The sequence below is a fragment of the Macaca mulatta genome, chromosome 1 (assembly GCF_049350105.2).
Source record: "Macaca mulatta isolate MMU2019108-1 chromosome 1, T2T-MMU8v2.0, whole genome shotgun sequence".
NCBI lineage: Eukaryota > Metazoa > Chordata > Mammalia > Primates > Cercopithecidae > Macaca > Macaca mulatta.
The window spans coordinates 174,251,976-174,272,231 of NC_133406.1; the positions used below are offsets into that span (position 1 = coordinate 174,251,976).

Sequence of the window (20,256 nt, forward strand, 5' to 3'; positions counted from 1 at the left end):
TAGCTCAGTTAATGGATGTGATACATTTTATAAAGAACCAGTTCAAGTATGCAATGTGGTCTAATCACATTAATTTTGTAAGTATATTGCATATTGTAAGGCACTTAAAACATTTTTTTTTTGTTTTTATTTTTTTTAGAGACAGGGTTGCCCAAGCAGGAGTCCAGGGGAGCAGTCATAGCTCACTGTAACCTTGAACCCCTGGGCTCAAGCAATCCTCCCAACTCAGCCTCCCGAGTAGCTAGGACTACAAGCACATGCTACTACATCTAGCTGGTATGGCATTTTTGAAGGAGGATGGGCAGCAATGCAAAACAGATCATAACTACTCACGTCTAATGCTGGTGTAGAAAGGAGAACGTGGGTTGACTGAGCTACATCAGCAGCGTGCAGGCTGTTGTGATATGCCACGTCGGAATGGTAATGGTCTTCTAAAGTCATCATGTAGGTTATAAATGTGTCAGATGAGATTCTGAATGTCTTCAGGAGGTCTCTTTCCTATGTTGTAAAATGGATTAGAACATAAATAAGTAGATGTCCAAAGTGGAGGAAAGTTAAATCAGAAAAGCAAGACAGAAAAAAAAAATCATAAAGAGCCATCCAATTGGAAAGCCAGCATTCACTCCTGTTCACTCACCTGGAATATAGCATACATGATGCATGTTAGGGGCCTATTGTGGGAATATCCAGCCACATTAAAGATGTTAAGACCCCATTTGTTCAGGTCTTCCAGTTCCTGCAATTAAAAATTTAAAGGAATTTAGGAATAAGGAAAGTTGTGCTCACATGCCTCATTCTTTTAATTTATTTTTTGGACACTGGCTGCTTAAGTCTTTAGAGTGGCTCCTTAGAGCGCTTCGGTTGCATGAAAATCTGAAAGTTAAATTGCCTAGGAGGTCGTGTGTCCTCTTCAGGATAGCTATAAATTTCTGAACATTTTTTTATTCAGAAAAAGGAGAGTATCTATTTATAAATTTAGTTGCTGACCTATATTGGACATGCATCAGTCTTCAACCAACGTTGCTTTCAAAGTGGCCACAGTGAACAGAGATCACTCTAGTTTAATTTCCCTGTCTCTCTCCTTGCTGCTTACTGGCCCATTAGTAACAGCTCGAAAATCAGTCTCAGGGAAAACTCCTCTGCCCTTTGGTTATCATCACTGAAAGCCAGATCAGGAAGACTCAGCTGTCAGAATGTGCATAAGTCAACCCAATTTAATGTAAAAGGTCATGAAGAATGCCAGTCATAAATTATATCCTAGGGCTTCTGGGCCACAGATGGACCTGGAAGAAACATCACTCAGTCCTGTGTTGTGAGATTATTCCAAGGTTATCTGATTTAAGGACCAATTTATTTCATTCTTAACAACTACCCAGAGTAAGAGATCCAGGCTTTCCATCACGACTTGGCCTAATGTTTAATCAACCTTCCTCTAATGGCAGCTTTCAGAAGGTCTTACTGCTCACAGTAAGCTGATTTCATATTCTCACAAAGTTGAGAGGACCTCAGTAGTTACCTTGTGTGGCCTCCTAAAGGATGTATGAATTCTTTCTATGCCTCCCTCCACTACTGGAGTTTGGGCTCCAGAGTCAGTGCTGTCAATTTCTCTTTATTTCTTTTCCAGCACTACCGATTAGTGCAGATTTTCCCATTGGTCCTCAGCATACAGTCCCTGAAATGTCCTCTGGGATAATTGAGACCTGCCTATTGACCTTTCCTGGGATTTTCCCCATGTCTCTTCAGAAGGATTCTTCATTCATAAGGAACTGTCCATAGCAAACCTAACTCAAGACAAAACAAAAAAAGTGGTTCTTTGGTATGGAAAAAGGATCTTCCATTACATACCCCAACAATGGCATTCTTAATAACTACCAGCGTAAGAGATCCAGGCTCTCCCCCAAGACTTGGTCTCATGTTTAATCAACCTTCCTCTAATGACAGCTTTCAGAAGGCCTTACTGCTCACAGTAAACTCATTTCATATGAGCTTCCCTAACACAATAATGCAAAAGCAATCCCTACTGTTTTCTAAAAGGTATACGGTCATCCGTCTGCTGTAAAGCAGAGAGCTACATGCACAAAACCTGAGCTTATACACACCTTGGCCAGGTGATCTTCATTTTCAGTGTTGACTCCAAAGCGTGAGATGCTTGTATTGTTTAAGCTTGAACTATGCATTAATTTCTTCACTCCACTTATCTGGGTCATGAGCTGCTGCTTTTTCTTTTTCTCCCTGTCTTTCTGGGTGGGAGATGGGATCTCCACATCATTCTGCTTGTCTGCAACAGACAAAGGAAAATGTTTTTCAGCACACGTGTCTATGAGAATCCACTGCAATATTCAAAACAACTCTAACCATCTGTAACAGCTTTAGAATCTTATAAAATCTTGTAGCACTATTTCACTGTATCTCTAGAGTAGTTCTATGAAGTAAGTGGGGAATATATAAAATTTGTTGAGAATGATAAGAAGATTTGTTGTTCCATGTTATTGCTAGGCAAATTAAAGCCCAGAGGAACTAAATAACTTGCCCAGAAAGCAAGAAAAATAGGACCCAAGACCAAATCTTCTGTTTTCAGTGTAATTTAGGAGAATTACCCTTATACACTTGCAAGGTGGAGCACCAATATTTATATGTAGATTTTTTAAATAAAGTGATTAACATATTTTTGTATAATAAAATGTTCATCAGATTAATAAAAACAGGTTTCATGATCTGCTCATCTTATCTTTACTTAAAAAATTTAAAAATCCATATGGCTTTAGCAGGGCTCAGTTTAAATAAGCAGTATATATGTTAGAAGTAGAAATGGGTCATAATCCTCAAACAATTACTTTAAGGACTTGGTTTATTACCCTTTGAGGTTTAGAGGAAGAATATAATTTCAGTTTTATTTCATGCCTTGTGTCTATTAATTCTACTAATAAGTAATAATAAGGCCTCTCATTTGTAATAAGCATTACACTTACTAACACATTTAAGGTTATTACATATTTATGATATTTCATAATATTTTTAAAACTTGTGTTACAACAAGGTATGGGCAGAGCTTGGATCAGTGAAAAAAAAAAATGTGCCTACCTGCTTATAGAAGCTCTTTCCTTTACATTGTGCTGTTAAAAATATCAGCAATCAAATATTCCATTTCACTTCACAGGGAGATGTATGCTCAGTAATCCTGAAAAAATGTGTTAACTCTTTCAGGCCACAGAGATGCTGGTGGGTGCACAGAGGCAATTATTAAATTGCATAAAAACTACTTTATTGAACTAAATGACATCCTGTGGCTGAAAGAGTTAATGCAGCTTTCAAAAGTACCTACATTTACCTCTGCTAGTTACAGTGAAAATTAGTAGGAAGACAACTTTGCCATTTGAAAATGACATGCTCCCAGATGGCATTTTGGGATCTAGACGATTTGTTTTGACTCTTGCAGACAATGGCACAGTCACATGTTTTCCCCAGAGACCTCTGGCTGCTCATAGGCCCCTGTGGACACTTCATCAGAGCAAAGCAAGCACAGTGAGACAGTACCAGCTTTGTGTATACCTCACCTCTTCTCTGTGGGGCCGAAGCAAGGGAATTCTCCATCCCTGACATATCAATATTGTTTCTAGGTGTCCCACAAGCTCCTACACTCACAAGCCTACGACTTTTGCTTAGGGAGGAATTTTAGTGGTCATCTCAATTAGTTTAGGGGTTTCCAACCTAGTCCAGCATCAGAAGCACCCAGGAAACTTCAGAAAAATACAGATTTATAAGCCCCACCCAACCCTACTGAATCAGTATTTTCTTAAAAGATTCCCGAGTGACTTGGCTAATCAGAGCCAGGTTTGAGAACCAATAACAATCCCACACTCTCATTTTTCAGATGAAGTCAGCAACTTGCCCAAGCTCAAAGGGCAATTTATTTAACAGATATTTATTTTGCAATTACTTTGCTCCAGACACAGTGATTTAATAGCATAGAACCCAGGCCTTGAGGTTCCTGTTAAAAATCTCTTTCCTGCCACACAATCTCCGGCATAAAAACTGTATTTTATATTAGTTTGAAATTACTTTTCTCCCTGTCACTTTACTCCTAATAATTACTACTTTTTGCTAAAATGAAAGGCCACCACAGGGCCTGCCTTTCTAACCACCATTCTTCACCTCCAGTTAAAGAGGCTCGTAGATTCTCCTGTGTCACTGCACATATAACCATTTCTAGTAGGACTAGCAGCCTTTTCCCTTTGTTTAATTAAAGATTTCCCGCAACAGTGAGTAATTGAGCTGAACCACTACTGTGTCTGGAACACGGCAATGATGAAGAAGACCATTATTCACAAATAGTGCCAATTTGACATTAATGGGTGTTTCCCTATGCAGGCACTGGAACAACTAATAGGTTTCCCTATTCTGAATTTCCTCTATTAAATGCTTAGCCAGCACAGTGTGGAAATAATCAGAAACTCAGACTCGAAGAAATCACAATAAACACACTGAGTGAATTTACATTTATGGAATAGTCAGAAAACAGTGAGCAAACAGCCAGCCTGTATAAAACAAACAAAAAGCAGATACAAAAAATAGTCTCATCCAAATTCTGTTAATGGCTTAATTTGAGGTTCCTGTTTTGCTAGATCACACTTTTTAATTATGCAAAATTCCTAAGCTCTTTTCCTTACATCTTGAAAATTCTAAGTTCTAGATTTTGAGATGGTAAGTAGAAGATTTAAAAGGATAACTTTTCTCTGTACATGAAAATATTAACTAAGTTGTAATATAACATCTAAAAATCTTGTATTATTTATTCCCCTTCTCCCTAGGTCCTGCTTTATTTCCCTTGAAATTAGACACTTCTATTTCTCCTTGTACCAGCAACCTGGAGGCTATTCTATCACAGCATCAATGAGTGCCTGGATTGGTAAATATAGTCTGCTGCCTGCCTTTCTCCCTGTCCTCCTGCATCACTTTTTTTTTTTTTTAAGATACGAGCAACACAAGTTTCACATATCTCTGGATTAAGGGATTTCCCTCCTACCTGGATGACACATTTTTAACATTTAATGACTCTTAGTGAGATATTGCTCTTCAAGTTTAAGGTAAATTGCTAAGATCTTATTTTATGCTCACTGAAGTGGTTGCCAAGGTCTTACAGGAAACTTTTATATTATTAGAAACTGTTAATACATTTTTTTTTTTTTTTTTGAGACAGAGTTTTGCTCTTTTCGCCCAGGCTGGAGTGCAATGGTGTGATCTTGGCTCACTGCAACCTCCATCTCCTGGATTCAAGTGATTCCCCTGCCTCAGGCTCCCCAGTAGCTGGGACTACAGGCATGCACCACCACATCTAGCTATTTTTGTATTTTTAGTAGAGACGGGGTTTCACCATGTTGGCCAGGCTGGTCTCGAGCTCCTGACCTCAGGTGATCTGCCCATCTCGGCCTCTGAATATGCTGGATACAGGTGTGAGCCACCATGCCTGGCCTGTTAATAAACATTTTATTTTTAGGTCCCACAATCCTGATTCCTAAAGATTTGTTTCCAAAATGATGTATGTATTACTTAAGAGTCCTTATGTGATTTTGTTCTATATATTCTGTGTTCCTAACAGCCTTCTTTCCTCGTTAAAGGATTGACAGGGTGTTTAGGTCTAGATGTCAAGAGAGCCAAGTCCTAGTTCTGGCTGAGGAATGTATTAGCCAAGTGATCTTGGTCAAGTTACCTCATCCCTCTGGGTCCTCTGTTTTCTCTCCTATAAAATGAGGGAATTGGACTACAAGGTTTTAGGGTCCCATGCAGATCAGAAGGTTTATGAAGAAGGCTTCATGGTCTTCTGGGAACATTCATCATGCTCACAGGATAAAACTAAGAGTTCCATGCCCTTCACTGTCAGTCTGGAAACAAACTTCATTTATTTGTTTTTTGAGATTGTCAAATTACAAGCCGAGGGTTCACCACAGAGAATCCAGATGGCCAGGTATGTCTTAGCAAAACTGATAAACTCAGTTCATATCAAAGTTATAGGAAGTTAGAGTTGGAAGGGATTTGAGATGTCATCTATACCAGTGCTCCCATTTTACAAGTGAGACAACTGATGCATCTTTTGTTCATATTATAGGTTTTTTCTTCCTATATCTTCTCAAGAACATTTAAAATTCCAATCTGCCTGTCTAGTCTATTTGATGGGGTTTACCCCATATACCCTCAAACATATATACCCACTGACACACACCACCCTCTTAATGCTGAGTCTACAAGGATTGAGATTCTAATAACCTTCCTCAACAATTTGTCCTTGAATTTAATTTTTGGAACAATGAGAAGCCAAATGACTGGTTTTGCTCAAGAGATCTGCCTAAATAGCAAGCACAATAGGCAAGAAAGAGTTGACATTTGCCTCATCTTGGACAGTGTTGAGACTCAGAGCTCATATTTAGCATCTTTTAAATTTTTTCTTTTTATTTTTTCCTACTCTGAGGAATGAATCATCTTTATTATCTTATCACCTTTCTTTCTTGGTAGCCTATGATGATAAAAAAGATTAATTAGTGGACTAAGATATTCTTGTTGTCCTTGGTAAGCAGATATTGAAAGAGACTACAAATGAAGAGGACTGCTTAAGTCCAGTCTTGGATGATTAAGGGTTCAGAGACTTCATATAACTTTAACTACAGTAGTGAGAATCTCTTCTGAGAAGTCCTCAAGCCCTCATATTTTAAAATGCAATGCTTATGAAGACAAAAATGGGTTCTTGCAGTTTTGATTTTATTCTCGTCTCCCACAGTCATTAACCTGTAAAATGTCCCTAAAACAGCTTCCAGCTAATGAAAAATCATTGGGCACTACACAGAGCAGGGTATATCTGAAATGCTCAGCAGAAGATCCCTTTCTTCAAATGTATTAAAGGAGAAGAAAAGGATCAGTATTTAATGTTTTCTGTAGAGTTACTTTCTAGGCACCTCTGGGAGCTAGGATGGATGAAAATTCTTCTCCTTTGTTCTCTGACAAAGGCGTTGCAACTGCAGCTGGAGAAAATTAAGTGCTGCAGACACTCACATACTAGAAACTGTTAGAAAGGCACTTGTTAATCATGTCTGGTGACCATCCACTGCAGAGTAATGCAGTAAGCTCTGTAAGAGGCTGCTTAAAGAGAGGGCTGATTGATCTGCTGATAGCAAGAACTGCTTTGGTGTTAGAGAAATAGGATTGATCTTAGAAATAAAACCAGAAGAGGTATTTGTTTCAATAAGGCACATGTACACTTATGTTCATTGCAACACTATTCAGGATAGTAAAGACATGGAATCAACCTAAATGCCCATCAATGATAGACTGGCTAAAGAAAATATGCACATATACACAAGCATTTCCATAGATCCTCTGAAATCTAGGAGGAGGTTCCCAAATCTCTACTCTTGTCTTCTGCACTCCCACACGTCAAGGAAAATGCTCATTGATTTAATGCTATATGGCTATTCCAAAAAAGAAGAAAGGATGCAATGTTCAGCTGTGAGAGTGGGTCACTTCCCTGGAAAATGAGGTTTCATAAGCAAGCATAATTCAGCAGCAATTTAAAGTCAACAAAATCAGAATCTAAATGCTATCCATTTACTTTGATGCACAGATCTGCAGATTCTGTAAGACTTCTTAAATCAAAATTGTCCTAATAGGTTCATTATACAAAAGTTGCCTTTAAGACTGAATTCAAAAATCCCAAATAATCAAATAACATGTATGACAATAGTTGAGGACCATTCATGCAATCCTTTTTGGTCAGTATCATGTGTTAAATACCAGTAATGTAACAACAGAATAATGGATAAAGCATCAGATGGGAAAGAGAATAAGGCTGCTTGCAGAATATGAAATCCTTAAGATAGTATTAAAATTCTCCCCATACCATCCATTTATCTTTAATAAATAACTTAGCAAAGCAATAGTCAAATTATTCCCAAAGCTTATTCTCATGGACCAAATCACCATGGAATTATTCCTCAAGCATATCCCCTACAAAACATCATAGAGGAAACCTTTTGCTCAAAGCTCAGTTATTGAAGGAATTGAAAGGTTACCATGTCAGAGGAGCCAATGGAGCTGTCTCTAGGGCTTGGGTGATTGGATTTCCCTCATTACTTCAGAGGTCTTAGCAAAGATGGAAGTGGGCAGGCAGACAAGGTGGGGCTGAGGGCCGTTTAAATACAGTTAGCCCATAATAACCCTCTGTCTTGGATGGGTATTTTAATTCTTTTTTTCAAAAACATGATCTTTCTGCTTTTTTTTTTCTTTTGAAGACTGGCCTTAGTTATTATTTTAAATGGATTTTTATATGACTCAACTCCATCCCCAATTCACATGGGGATGTCCTTGATAGATTGTAGAAATTAATTCTGAAAACCCCAGTTATAAAACAGGTTTTTCCCAGTTATTATCTTACCTAAGAAAGTATTTGAAATGTATTCAGACACCTGGTTCCCTGACCGGCTCATCTCTGAGAGGTGTGTCAGCTCCCGGTTCAGCATTCTTTTGAACTGTTTATAAAGAACAAAAATGCATTAACCATTTTCAAAAGAGCAAATGTTCACTTTAAATGTTTCCAACTTTACTGTCCAGGAATCAAGAGGTTGGATGAGCAGATACCATTAGATAAATAGTACTGTTTCTACAAAAATGTATCTCTTCAACTTGAAATTATTCCAACGTCACTTTTGGAAAAGAGGTTTTCTTAAGATTTCTTAGAATTAACAACTGATTACTTTTGAAGATGCAAACCTAGGAAAAGGAATTTTAATAGATGTCAAGATAATTCCACTTGAAACTGTAACTACTTTTAAAAATACATTTGTCTGAAATTACCTCTAAAATATAATTTAATAACCTATTTGGTGACAGGAGATTATATGTGAAAAGTTTAAGCGAAAAAGAAAAAAAAGAAGCATCTTTTAAAAAACAGAATTGAGTAAAAAGAATAGGGTTAAAACACAGCATAGTACACTTAAATAAAATGTAATATAACATGCTCTTATTTCAAAATAAGAGGTCCCAGTGGGTTAAATGAACACACAAATTAAATCATTACAGATGTCCTCTACTTCACACAAAACACGCGCGCGCGCACACACACACACACACACACACACACACACACAGATACATGTTTCACATTTTATCAAAGACACAGAACACAATCAAATTAACCCACCTTGATGTAACCCCAAGATACAGATAACAAATAATTTGCCTCAGGCATTTTGGAATGCTTTCTTTGCCACAATCCACAAATCCCTTTGAAAGAATTCACGGTTCTGAGAGAGCAATCCCGAAAGGATCAGGAAAGCCCTGCAGATCCAGTGATAAAATAATCAAAACTTAGAAAAGACAAAACCTCCAAAATGTATGGCATTTCCTAAGCCAAACAAAGCCCATCTTCGCACTCCATTCTTGCAAGAAGCCTATGCTCCCTGCTTATTTCCTGGCAGAAGAGAGCAATGAAATCAGGAATTGCACGAAGGAGCAAGAGCCTGTCCAAATGTATTCAGCTGGCTGGTTTGAAGCACTTATGAATTATGAATAGTCCTGGTGGCCGAAGGGGTTTCCACTCTTCTACATTAGTCCTACTCAGCCGAACTCTGCAAGGAAGAAGCAATTCTTCTTTCCTGAGGAGTTGCCAGACTAGGAAACACAGCCATCTTTTAAAAAGGAGAAGATTAAAATGGAGGAAGCCCCATGAATATTTAAGTAAATCTGAAGTCGGTACCCTCCCCCATTTCAACTAGGTGTTCCTTAACCCTCTCTCTCCACTGCAGACCAGAATTCTGCAGATGCAGCCTCTGCACAAAAATCCAGCTGCTCTAATGGATCAAAGTGATGATGCATTTCATGAATCGACTTTCTGAACATTTAAACAAACATTTAAAAAAGGTTAGGACCGTGGCTGTTTTCAGACTAGGCTTGCCGGTACACAATAATTTTTGTGAACTAGCTTTTTGGAGGATTATTTGTCGCACACCAAGCGTGTGCCAATGCATTTAGCCTCTTTTCATAGTAAAATGAATGGGAATGGAATTAATTTATTTCATTTGAAAAGTACTTCCTATGCAGCGTGTAAGTGTCTGCCCTCCATTAGCTCATTGATATGCATATTAGATTGCATTCGACAAAGGTATTAAACTCTTTTAACCTTTCCATCTAAGATCCAGAGTGTGTTAGGAAATATGAACAGTCATAACTGAAAGAATGGTGAATTGTTTGAGATTTAGTGTTACCTCTTCTAACTCACATTAGAACTCTGAGGATTTAAATTAATTTTTATTTTATTTTAGCCATCCAGAGTATGTTGAGAAAGTCATTTCTTCCGTGCATGTTTCTCTCTCCCTTCTTCCCAGCCCCTCCCTTCTCCTTGTCAGCATTAGAGTACAGGCAAGGAGAAACACTAGAGCTTTACTGCAGTGGGATTCCCTGCCCCAGGCTCATCCCATTTCCCTCCTCATCTCTCCCCTCTGTTATCCTACCCCTGTACTCCCATAATTTCATTTATAGCAAGTTGAAGGAGTAGCAAAGCACCACAGCAACAACCTCGACTTGCAATTGGCTTTTTTTCCTGTGAGGCATTCCCCTTTCAAATGAGCATCAGCATCCAACAATAGCTTTATTTCAAGTATCCAAGCCTGGGGTTACGCCATGGCCTGTGCCTAGGAGACCTGGCTTTTGGAGGTGAGCCAATGCAAGTCAGTATTTCTGCCTGCCGGCTCACTGCACCATGCATTGTTCTCAAAGATGTCCAATCACCCTCTTTTTGGGTAACCCTACTTGTGTATGTGGGTGTGTTTCCTATGATGATACAATATGTTAGTAACCAGGCATCTCTGAATATCATCTCAGCTAGCGTATTTTACTTATTGAACCTCCGTGCAATTTTGAACCCCAGGTGAATCTGTGAATCGCATGACTTCCAAATTATTTAGTTTTAAAGATACAACTGCTCAGTCACAATGGCCTCTCATCTTAAATCCTTAAAAGACAGGTACTTAGGCTGAAGACTCAGAAGCTGAAGAAGACAAGTTTATTGCTCTGACCAATAAGCTGAATTTTGGGGAAGAAGTAAACTTTACTTGAATCATTGTAAACATATCTTGTAAAAAGCTTAGAGACAGATGATTTCTTCCATAATTTTCTCTGCACTAGACTTAGGCAAATATAACATTCAAACAGTTATCTCATTTTGGCTTCTTTAGTCTCTCTGAAACACTTAGGAATGTTTTAGAGTCAATCAGGTTGGTATTAGTTCAATAATCCCCTTTTTTTTCACTTATTTGTCAACCATTTATTGAATACCTAAAATGACCAGGGAAAAGAGTGATGATATAGCAGTGAAAAAAACAAAGGAACAAACAAAAACTCTTTTCATGTTTTTAATCAGCTTTCATTCTAGTAGGAATAGATATATTAGGGCACGTTGTTTAACCACAACAGCAAACAGTCTGGAGAGGGTGGGGCCAGTTCTTTATTAGCTATATCAGCATCTCTGCTCAGAAGATAGGAGCAGGTAGAAATTGAATCATAAAAGGCTATAAGAGGAAAGACTTCTCTGTTTATTTTCTTCCTATAGCCTCCCATTGCCACAGGACCCTGTTGGGATACATTGTCAATCACTTTCAATATGGGAACAGGGAGGTGGCTCTCAGCTGCAGGGCTGAAAATAAACCAAACTCCTCACCTTTCCTGCATAGTTTACTGAAAGGATCAGCGTACTCATCTAAGTCATTAACAGATGAATATCACCTTCCTCCTTTCCAGGCCTAAACTAGTTCTCCTAGGAGCCTTTTGCTAAGGGCATATAGCAATGCCACCAAAAAACAAAGTCATCTTAAGGCAATCATAAAACACACAACATGGCGAAGTATGCAAATGGAGGTCACTTAGTGTCAGAAACTAACCTAGTCCTTTAAATGTTGCTTAGCAACAACTGTTGGTTTTCCTCCTCCATAAGGGAGGGCCCAACCACACTGACGTGAAGGCAATCATTGCTCTCATCAAAAAGCACGTATGAAGGGCCCATTTATGTTGGGCTCTGTACAAACTAAGAAAGGCAGACATGGCCTTCAAGGAGCAGACAGCGGGGGGGTGGAAGGGTATCTTTTACATTCTAGTATATGTAGAGTTGAGTTAGTATGACTAGCGTTTAACTGTGTGATGAGACACATTAAGAAATAGAATAGATATGAATTATGTTTGAAGTGAAGCCTGAGGAGACAGTTGAGGAGCTAGGCTTAGTTGGGTTTTCAGCAACTGACTCCCACATGGGAGTGTTTCTGTTGAGCCAGAGGCAGCCACTATGTAGTAGATGAATCTTGACTTTTCATTCTCGGCTCTCACTCTCCTGTGTAGTTACATCACCTCTCATGTGTAAAATGAAAATGATTCATGATTTTAGGATCTCAGCCTTTCAACCCTAACCTTTCATACTTGTATGATAAATTTTGTGGCTGCCTCCTACAGTTTGGACACATTATTTACCAGCAACCAAGACTTCCCAGAAAACAAAACTCCCTCTACATGACTGAGGAAAACAACTCAGATTGAAAATGCTTCAGACCGTAACAAAGGAAGGGAAGCATTTATCATCCCTCAGAGTTTTATAGTGTAAGACTTTTGGAGTTTATTAAGTTACATGTTTCATCCAGACTCAAAGGTAAAATAGCTCCTGGGTAAAACTGTGTCCCAAGGAGTTACTGGATTGAAAGGAAATGGGCATTATTTACTTTATTAAATGCAGTAGAGAAATTCACAAATAGGAACATTTATTTTAAAGATAAATGTGTCTCTACCATCTCATGCACACAGATACTATTTTCCCTAAGAATCTGCCTTCACAGGAAAACCCTGTTACAGCCTACCTAGAAATAATGTCCCCAGAGGAAATGGCCAATGCCACTTTTCAACACAGACAAGCAAAGTTTGTGAATGAACTCTTAGTAATAAAAAATTCCTCCAATGCCTTCTTAAGCTTATGCCCAACACTAGATTCACATATACTGCTAGAAATTGCAGCTATTTTTTGAAAAGGGAAGAAGGTATATTTTCTAGGTAAGTGATTTAATATTATTCGCCTAGAATATACCTTTTCTATAAAATTGTCTGATTTTTGGAATAAGTTCCTTTAATAGCGAAAAGTTATTTTAAAAGTAGAGAATAGGTAATAAAAGCTAAAATTCAGTTACACTTGATAGGAACATTTTGTTTGTTTGATGGCTTCAATTTTTCTTTAGTTTCAACACTGCATATAGAGATTATTTCATCCAAGCCAGTTTCTTCTGAAATGATAGGACACTTCTTCACTTTTCTATATTTCTTGTGGGGGAATTAGTTTGAGCTTTATGCAAAGATCTGCAGGCAAGATAGGCACCATCTTGGTAATGAGTTCTTAAACTAATCACATAGGTGGAGTGAACTGGAATGATCGCAGGCTCTTCTTAAATCTAAAATTTGGCGATTTTATGTTTTGAGAATAAAACAATCCAGAAGAGTGATAACACAGGAAGCTAGTATAAAGCCCATGAAAGAGCTCCTTCTAAGACTAATTTAGGCCTGTTGAGGGTGACCTGAAAATCACTTAGGAGTGAATCTTAAGTGATTAAAACTATTCTTTACCCTATCAAAGAAAAGCTAAAGCAGGTACCTTCCTCTCATGGATAATCTCAGGATGAGGTCAGTAGGAGAAAACTGTAAGAACAGAGAATAAAAAGGTGTCAAAGAGAGGAAGACAGCCCCAGCAGTTAGTTACTCTTGTGGGTGGCCGTCTACGCAGGAGCCCAGCTGTGAGACAGGCGCCTTATTGTGTGGGATCTTCCTGTTTTTGCAGAATGAAACAACTGCTGAAGTCATTAAAGTCACAATGACTTTATTAGGGACTAACTTTTGACTCATGTTTTATACGTTGTTAGTCATAACTTAAAAAGAATTCCCAGGCATCAGGAAAGTGAAGGGACTGAAAATTCCTTCTGAAGGCACAGAATGCTAGTAGTGGTAGAAAGAAGTTTAAACTGTAGTGATACAGTTTAGTGAGAAATGAAGAAAACAGAGTCTGTCCCTGTCTTAGGTTTGGCCCTAACCAAAGATGTAATCTTGGGTAAGCTGAATTAACTTCTTGGGGCTCAGTTTCTTTAGTGGTAAAATGGCTAGCTTCTAATCTTCCTTTTGACTTTCAGGAATTTTGCATGGAAAGAAATGAAGACCCAAAGAAGTAAAGCAAATCTAAGTTTAAAACGAAATAGAAAAAAACAGAATGGGGGATATAGTGTACCTTGTCTAAAACTCCTTATGAAACTCACAATTTCCACAATTCTTAACATTTCAGATTATTTGACAATGTGCGTCTCATCTCTTCCCTCCTTTTTGCGTTTCCCTGTAATCTCTACCAATCATCTGAAACTTGATGTCCGGTTTCTTTATTGACAGGTTGGTCTTATTTGAAAAGCAAGTACAATTGAGTTGAGTTGGTAATATGGTCAAAGAAGTAATAATGGACATGCAATTGTCCATTAACATCTGCTTAATCAGCTAGAGTTCCATAATGGGTCATCTTAGCGAACAAGTTCTGCTGTACTAACATCTGCAGCAAACCTTTGGTGTGCCAGGGAACAAACACAGTGAGGTCATTCTCACTGTCCATGTGCCAAATCAGAAAGAAACTCTTCTAAACATGTTAGAATTGAGTGATTCTTTTCTTAAATGTTCAGCGATGTAGTAATCAATAAGTATCCAACGAAAAACAAGCATGAATATATCTACCATTATTCTGCATCAAAAATTATGATGAAGCAACCATAGAATCAATTCTACTTGCTAGTTAGAGGACAAATATCTGCTCAAGTGACATATTAAAAGGCAAAGCAGGAAAAAACCATTAATGCCTTCATACAGAATTGAAAAATATCAAAAGATCAAACAAATTTGAATATAGCAGGTCTATATCTTGAGATTAGGGCTTGAACAGCTCTCCAAATTATTAGATATTTCTTCCTATCTATCTAACCCTTTTCTGCTGTTCATTTTTCTCAGAATTTCTGAAAACTTCTCAAGAGATGATATAACACACATTATTGGAACGCTAAAAAATCAGCGTTTCCTAGACCCAAAATGATTCCCATAAGAATGTTTATAGCAATTTCTCAAGATCCAACATTCTCTCAACTCTGAAAGTTGCTGTAATGATGTAATCAAATTGACAAAAGATACTGTAACTATTTATACCTAAAGACTGATATAGTCACTATGCATTTTAAACTATATATATAATATTTATAAACTATATTATGTTTCCACATATATAAGGTTTAGCAAATAAAAATTTGGGGCACCAAGTTAAATTTGAATTTCAGATAAAGAAGAGTTTTCTTTATCTTTTTTTTTTTTTAACTGTAAGTATAGTCCTGATATTGCATATCCAAATCACCTATGAAGAGATTGGATTTCCAGGCCATACACTCATTATATATGTTAGGTTTAGGGACACTGTATATTTTTAGATAATTTAAACTTCTTGAACTTTTCTTTTTGACAGAGGACTTTTCTTCCAATGAAACGTAAGACCTAAAACTGTTCCTGGAGCATCACAATTTCATTTCATATACTTGATCCTTCCCTTTTAATTTGTCTGTTAATAGAGAAAGACACAAAAAAAAGGAACTTTGAAGATTTGAGATGATGGTCTGATAATTAAATTTAGCAGAAACCTTTTTCAACAGATGACAAAAATCATCATGGTAACTGAGAAAAATCAAGGAATCAAGGTACATTATTCAGTTACTCTTTTGTTTTTCCATTTAAGCCTTTCTATATTTTTTTCTGTACAGGTATAATGGCTAATATTTAACTGAAAGCTTCTAGAGTCAATTCCAAGGCCACAGGGCATTAATATGATTCCAAAGTAGATGACAAAGGTTTCTTTGGAAACATTTCACAGCTAGAAGCTCTACAACTTACAGTATTTTTCAACAATCAGAAGACTTGTCATGGATCAGACCCACGGACCATCCAGTCTAGTGTCCTTTCCTGACCAGTGAAAAATAACACCTATGTTTTAGGACCTTCATATCTGACGTGAAAGTAGTTACACAGAACAGGGAAACTACCACCCAAATATTCTACTTTCTTTTCATAACCCATATGTATTGGCCATGATTCTCTTTAAGAAGTGAATTCCATTTTCAGTCTATACTACCTCTTAGGTTGTTTTAAGTCCTGCCTTATTAAAGTTTCTAATAGTTTTTGCAGCTACAAAAATTTACCATAGTTTGTTTTTGAGATTATTACTCTACCCCTTAAAAACACCATGTAGAACACGTTGTGTTTATTATTAATTGTATTGATTTCAGCTAGTGACTTTCATACAGCCCTTGAGGTAAAAGATAATGGAATGTTTCAATACCTGCCTTGGGAATTGCCACTTCTGGACTAGTGATTTCTCAGGGCTGGGACAGCCTACTAATCTGGCAATTTTCAAGATCAACTCTAGGGCCTATCAAAAAAATAAATGAAAACTTTGGGCTACATAGATGTATCCTTTTCTTCCCTGAAAGCATATATGTTATCATCTGTTTTGATATTTCAGTAATCCCTAAGCTAGAGTATGTACCAGCAAATTGAGGAAAATCTGTAACAGATTGGAGGTTTGCACATATAAACTATTAACTAAAACTATAAAAGATGAAAATAGTTGCATAACATAGTTATAAAACAGACATAAATTTCATAGACTTAGTGATATCTTATGTAATTTTATCCTATTAAAAAGGTAGTTAGGCTTGTTATGTATTTTTAGCTATTATTAGCTATTAGCTATCACTTTTATTTTATGATAGCTATTAGCTATCATAATTTAGAAGAGATGGAGAGATGCTTTGAATAAGGCACCTCAAGATGTATAGGTTTGCTGGGTTCATGGAAGGTTAATAGAGGCAGCTTCTACTGCAAACATGAAGTAGAGGGGGTGCTGGTTGCAGGTTTGCCTTACCAGTGAGCTGCAGCTAATCCAACATCATAATAGCATTGATACAAGAGCATCTGAGGATTCAACTGAATCTGGAAATAAAATATGTACTGTAACTTAGTCTGAGAAACATGGCAAGTCATGAGTATCTTAGAGACTAGAATTTTCTATCTTTGAAATGGGAAGATTAGGAATAATATATGTAAAGTGGCTGCCAAGGTGTCTGAGACCTAGTGTGTGCTCTTTCTTCCACAGGATTTGTACTTGAAGCTAGGTTTTATCTGTAAATTTCAAAATAATCTGAGCTCATGGTACCTTTCTCACTTTGGATTTGCTTTTGGGTGGAAGTTTCAGTTGGTTCTTTGATACCTAAATACCTTATTTTCATTGTTGACAGCAGTGTATATAATTAACTACAGAATTCCTATAGCATGCTGCTGCAGGTGTGATGCAGTACTATGTCACATAGATTATGTGACACATGAGTTACTCATAGAAGTTCAGACTCTCTGGTTGACATTCAGATTATTCACCAGTCTAAGGAGCGTAAACCAGAATTGCCAGAAAGATAGATGAAGCAAGTCAAATGAAAAACACCATAACTCAAAATGGCCTTACGTTTAAGTCATACCATAAAAAAGAGTCTATTTGGAGAAATTCAACTGTTGGTAACTATCCATTCGTGCTTCTTTGGTTTAGCCAATTTTCTCAAATTAAGACACTTTACAATTTTTTATCTATTGATTAAAAGCTATGACTGACCACAGACTACCTGACATAAGGATAACTGTACCAAGTATGCATTTTGCTCAGATTTTCACAGTTGAGATCAATGTGGTAACACGTATAAATTAATTGAATATGTGGCTGAGGTAAGAGGAGTGTCACCAATATGCCAGGAATGAAAACCAAATGATGGCAGATAATTAGGCTGCTATTCTCCAACAGATATGGAGAATGGCTGAGTTAATAGACATGTGTGCTCATAAATAGGCTCTCCAGAGAGTGGAATAGCCATTGCCAGTCTCCGAAGAGCTTAGATTCTTGTCCACAGGATGCAGACTTTTTGAGAGAATAGTAAGCCAAATACTGCAAAACTGAACCAAAAACCAACCAAACAAACAAAAACTCCAACCAAAACCATGCTTCACATTTCTGCTCACAGGAAGAAAGCATTTGTCCCTGACAACTTTGTTCTTTGTTATCTGACTTTGGATGAAGGAGAAGGGTAGGAATAAGCTTTCCCTTTTTTCAGGGTACTTTGGGGAGTCATTGGGAACCAGATGAGGGTTTCTCATGCAACCTAACAATTAGAAAGCTGGAATTAGGCATGGCAGGCCCCTGCAAGTAGCCATTGCAGCACAGCAGGAAACAGGATTCCAGGGTTCTAATGGATTTACCACTAACAAATACTTGGTCATGGACAAATTAAATTAAGTTTCTGAACTTCATGCAATTGATAAAAAAAATTTATTCTAATGCCTACCATGTGCCTATAGCTAGTCTAACTGCTGGGGCTTCACTAGGGAACATGGTAGACACAATCCATGTCTTCAGTAACTTTACAGTCTAATGAAAGATATAAGTAAGAACCAAGTTCCATGATCAAAACCAAAAACTATATCTTGTGATAGTAAATTGTAAAACCAACAGGCTGCTGAGTTAGGGTACTAAAAGAAGGTCTTTCTAAAGAGACGATATCTAAACTGAGGTCTGAAAAACAAGACCTGGTTGACTTCTAGCTTTAAAATTCTATGATGATATGTTTTGTTAACAAGTTATACAAGAATATAATAAATTGTGGATTTCCCTTTAACTTTTATTTTTAAATTATTCAACTTTTGAGCAAACAGAACAAGTGACTCTACGTCTTGCCATTTAGTAGGTAAAGGACTTGGACAAATTGGTTATCTTTCCCAAATCTCAGTTTCATATCTGAAAATGGGGATACAGTAAGACCTTCCTCAGGGTGAGTGTCATATGAGAACACAGGTAAGAGCACCGTGTATGCAGGAATGGATACTTCAAATATGTTTTATTACCATCCTACACTGGAACTAACAATGCAAAAATAAGACACAGCTATAACTCAAAGATAATAATGCTATTTAATGCTCTATCCTGGTACCACAAGAAGCTTTGAGAGCAAATAAACTTTAAGTGAAGAAATGGGCCTTAGAAATCTCTGCATTGTCTCATAACTAATGTTCCCTTGGGCAGATGCAGAGTTTTCTGGTAAATGAAGTCCTGGATTATGTGGTTAGATTTGAGAAGCAGTGATTGGAAATTTCTGAATTTTTCCTAATCTCTATTCCTCCTTTCTTAACTTTCCAAAAAGGAGCTCATATTTTGCTCATTTTAACCCAATGTATTTAACTTCTTTAAAACAAAGAGAATCTACTCTTACCAAGGAGTTCATACTTTTGTTCATTTTTGACAAAGTTCTTCTATTTTGGCACTGTATTAAGGGCCCTAAACAGTCTTTCTTGAAAAGCAATATGTGACCTTTCTTAGTTTGCAAATTTTACTATGGCAGACAGCATTAGGCAATGACTTTATCTTAATACTTTAAATATGTAAAAGAAAAAATATAAATACAAAAGAATTTTAAATTAATTCCAATAAATTGAAGCAAACTCTCTGAAATTAAATGATACTGATTTTTAAATATTAAAAAAATACTAGCAAATCTTGATAAAATATTCTCAAGGATGCTCCCATGCAATGCAAGAAAGATGCAAATAAACTTTGCACAACCAGTTCCTGAGTGTTAAAATACAGCAGGAAAAGATTCAGTGGTAGCTCTCCCTGACAAGAACACAAATAATATACTGAGCCTGGCCAAGAAAAACATACCCATTGCATTAGTAAACATATATGTATCTAAATCATCTGACTCACTTATAGAATGGAATCAGTAACAGCAATCACAATGGACAAGGGCTACAGGCATTGGGGGGCACTGTTTCCTTTCAGCTTGCTAAATGGGTAGCATCTGGCAGGTTAAATTAATTCTTGTGGATTATGAGTGAGGGATCCAGAGTGGGAGTTGGAGTCCATTTCATTAGTGACCCATTAGAAGGTCCCTAGCTTCTCACCATCACACAAAAGTATACTGGAAATGCACATTGAACTGGATAGTGTAAAAATGTTTCATAACTTTAAATTTTTTGAAAATACTGAAAGAAAATCTCCATCTTTATTATTGTTCTGTGCCCACCAGTGAGGTCATTACCCTGCCAGCATTGTTGAAAAGCAGGATAATCCATTAAAAGTCCCCATGT

At 37.2% G+C, this 20,256-nt stretch overlaps 1 protein-coding gene across 3 annotated transcripts in view; it reads right to left on the reverse strand.

Moving 5' to 3' along the window:
* PDE4B (phosphodiesterase 4B) overlaps positions 1-20,256 on the reverse strand; it is a 584,599-nt gene that overhangs the window by 10,574 nt on the left and 553,769 nt on the right. For all 3 annotated transcript variants that reach the window (NM_001265964.1, XM_015141386.3, XM_077949992.1), the window contains 4 exon segments: positions 334-498; positions 638-736; positions 2,100-2,278; positions 8,420-8,513. In NM_001265964.1, coding sequence (NP_001252893.1) covers positions 334-498; positions 638-736; positions 2,100-2,278; positions 8,420-8,513 — 537 coding nt within the window.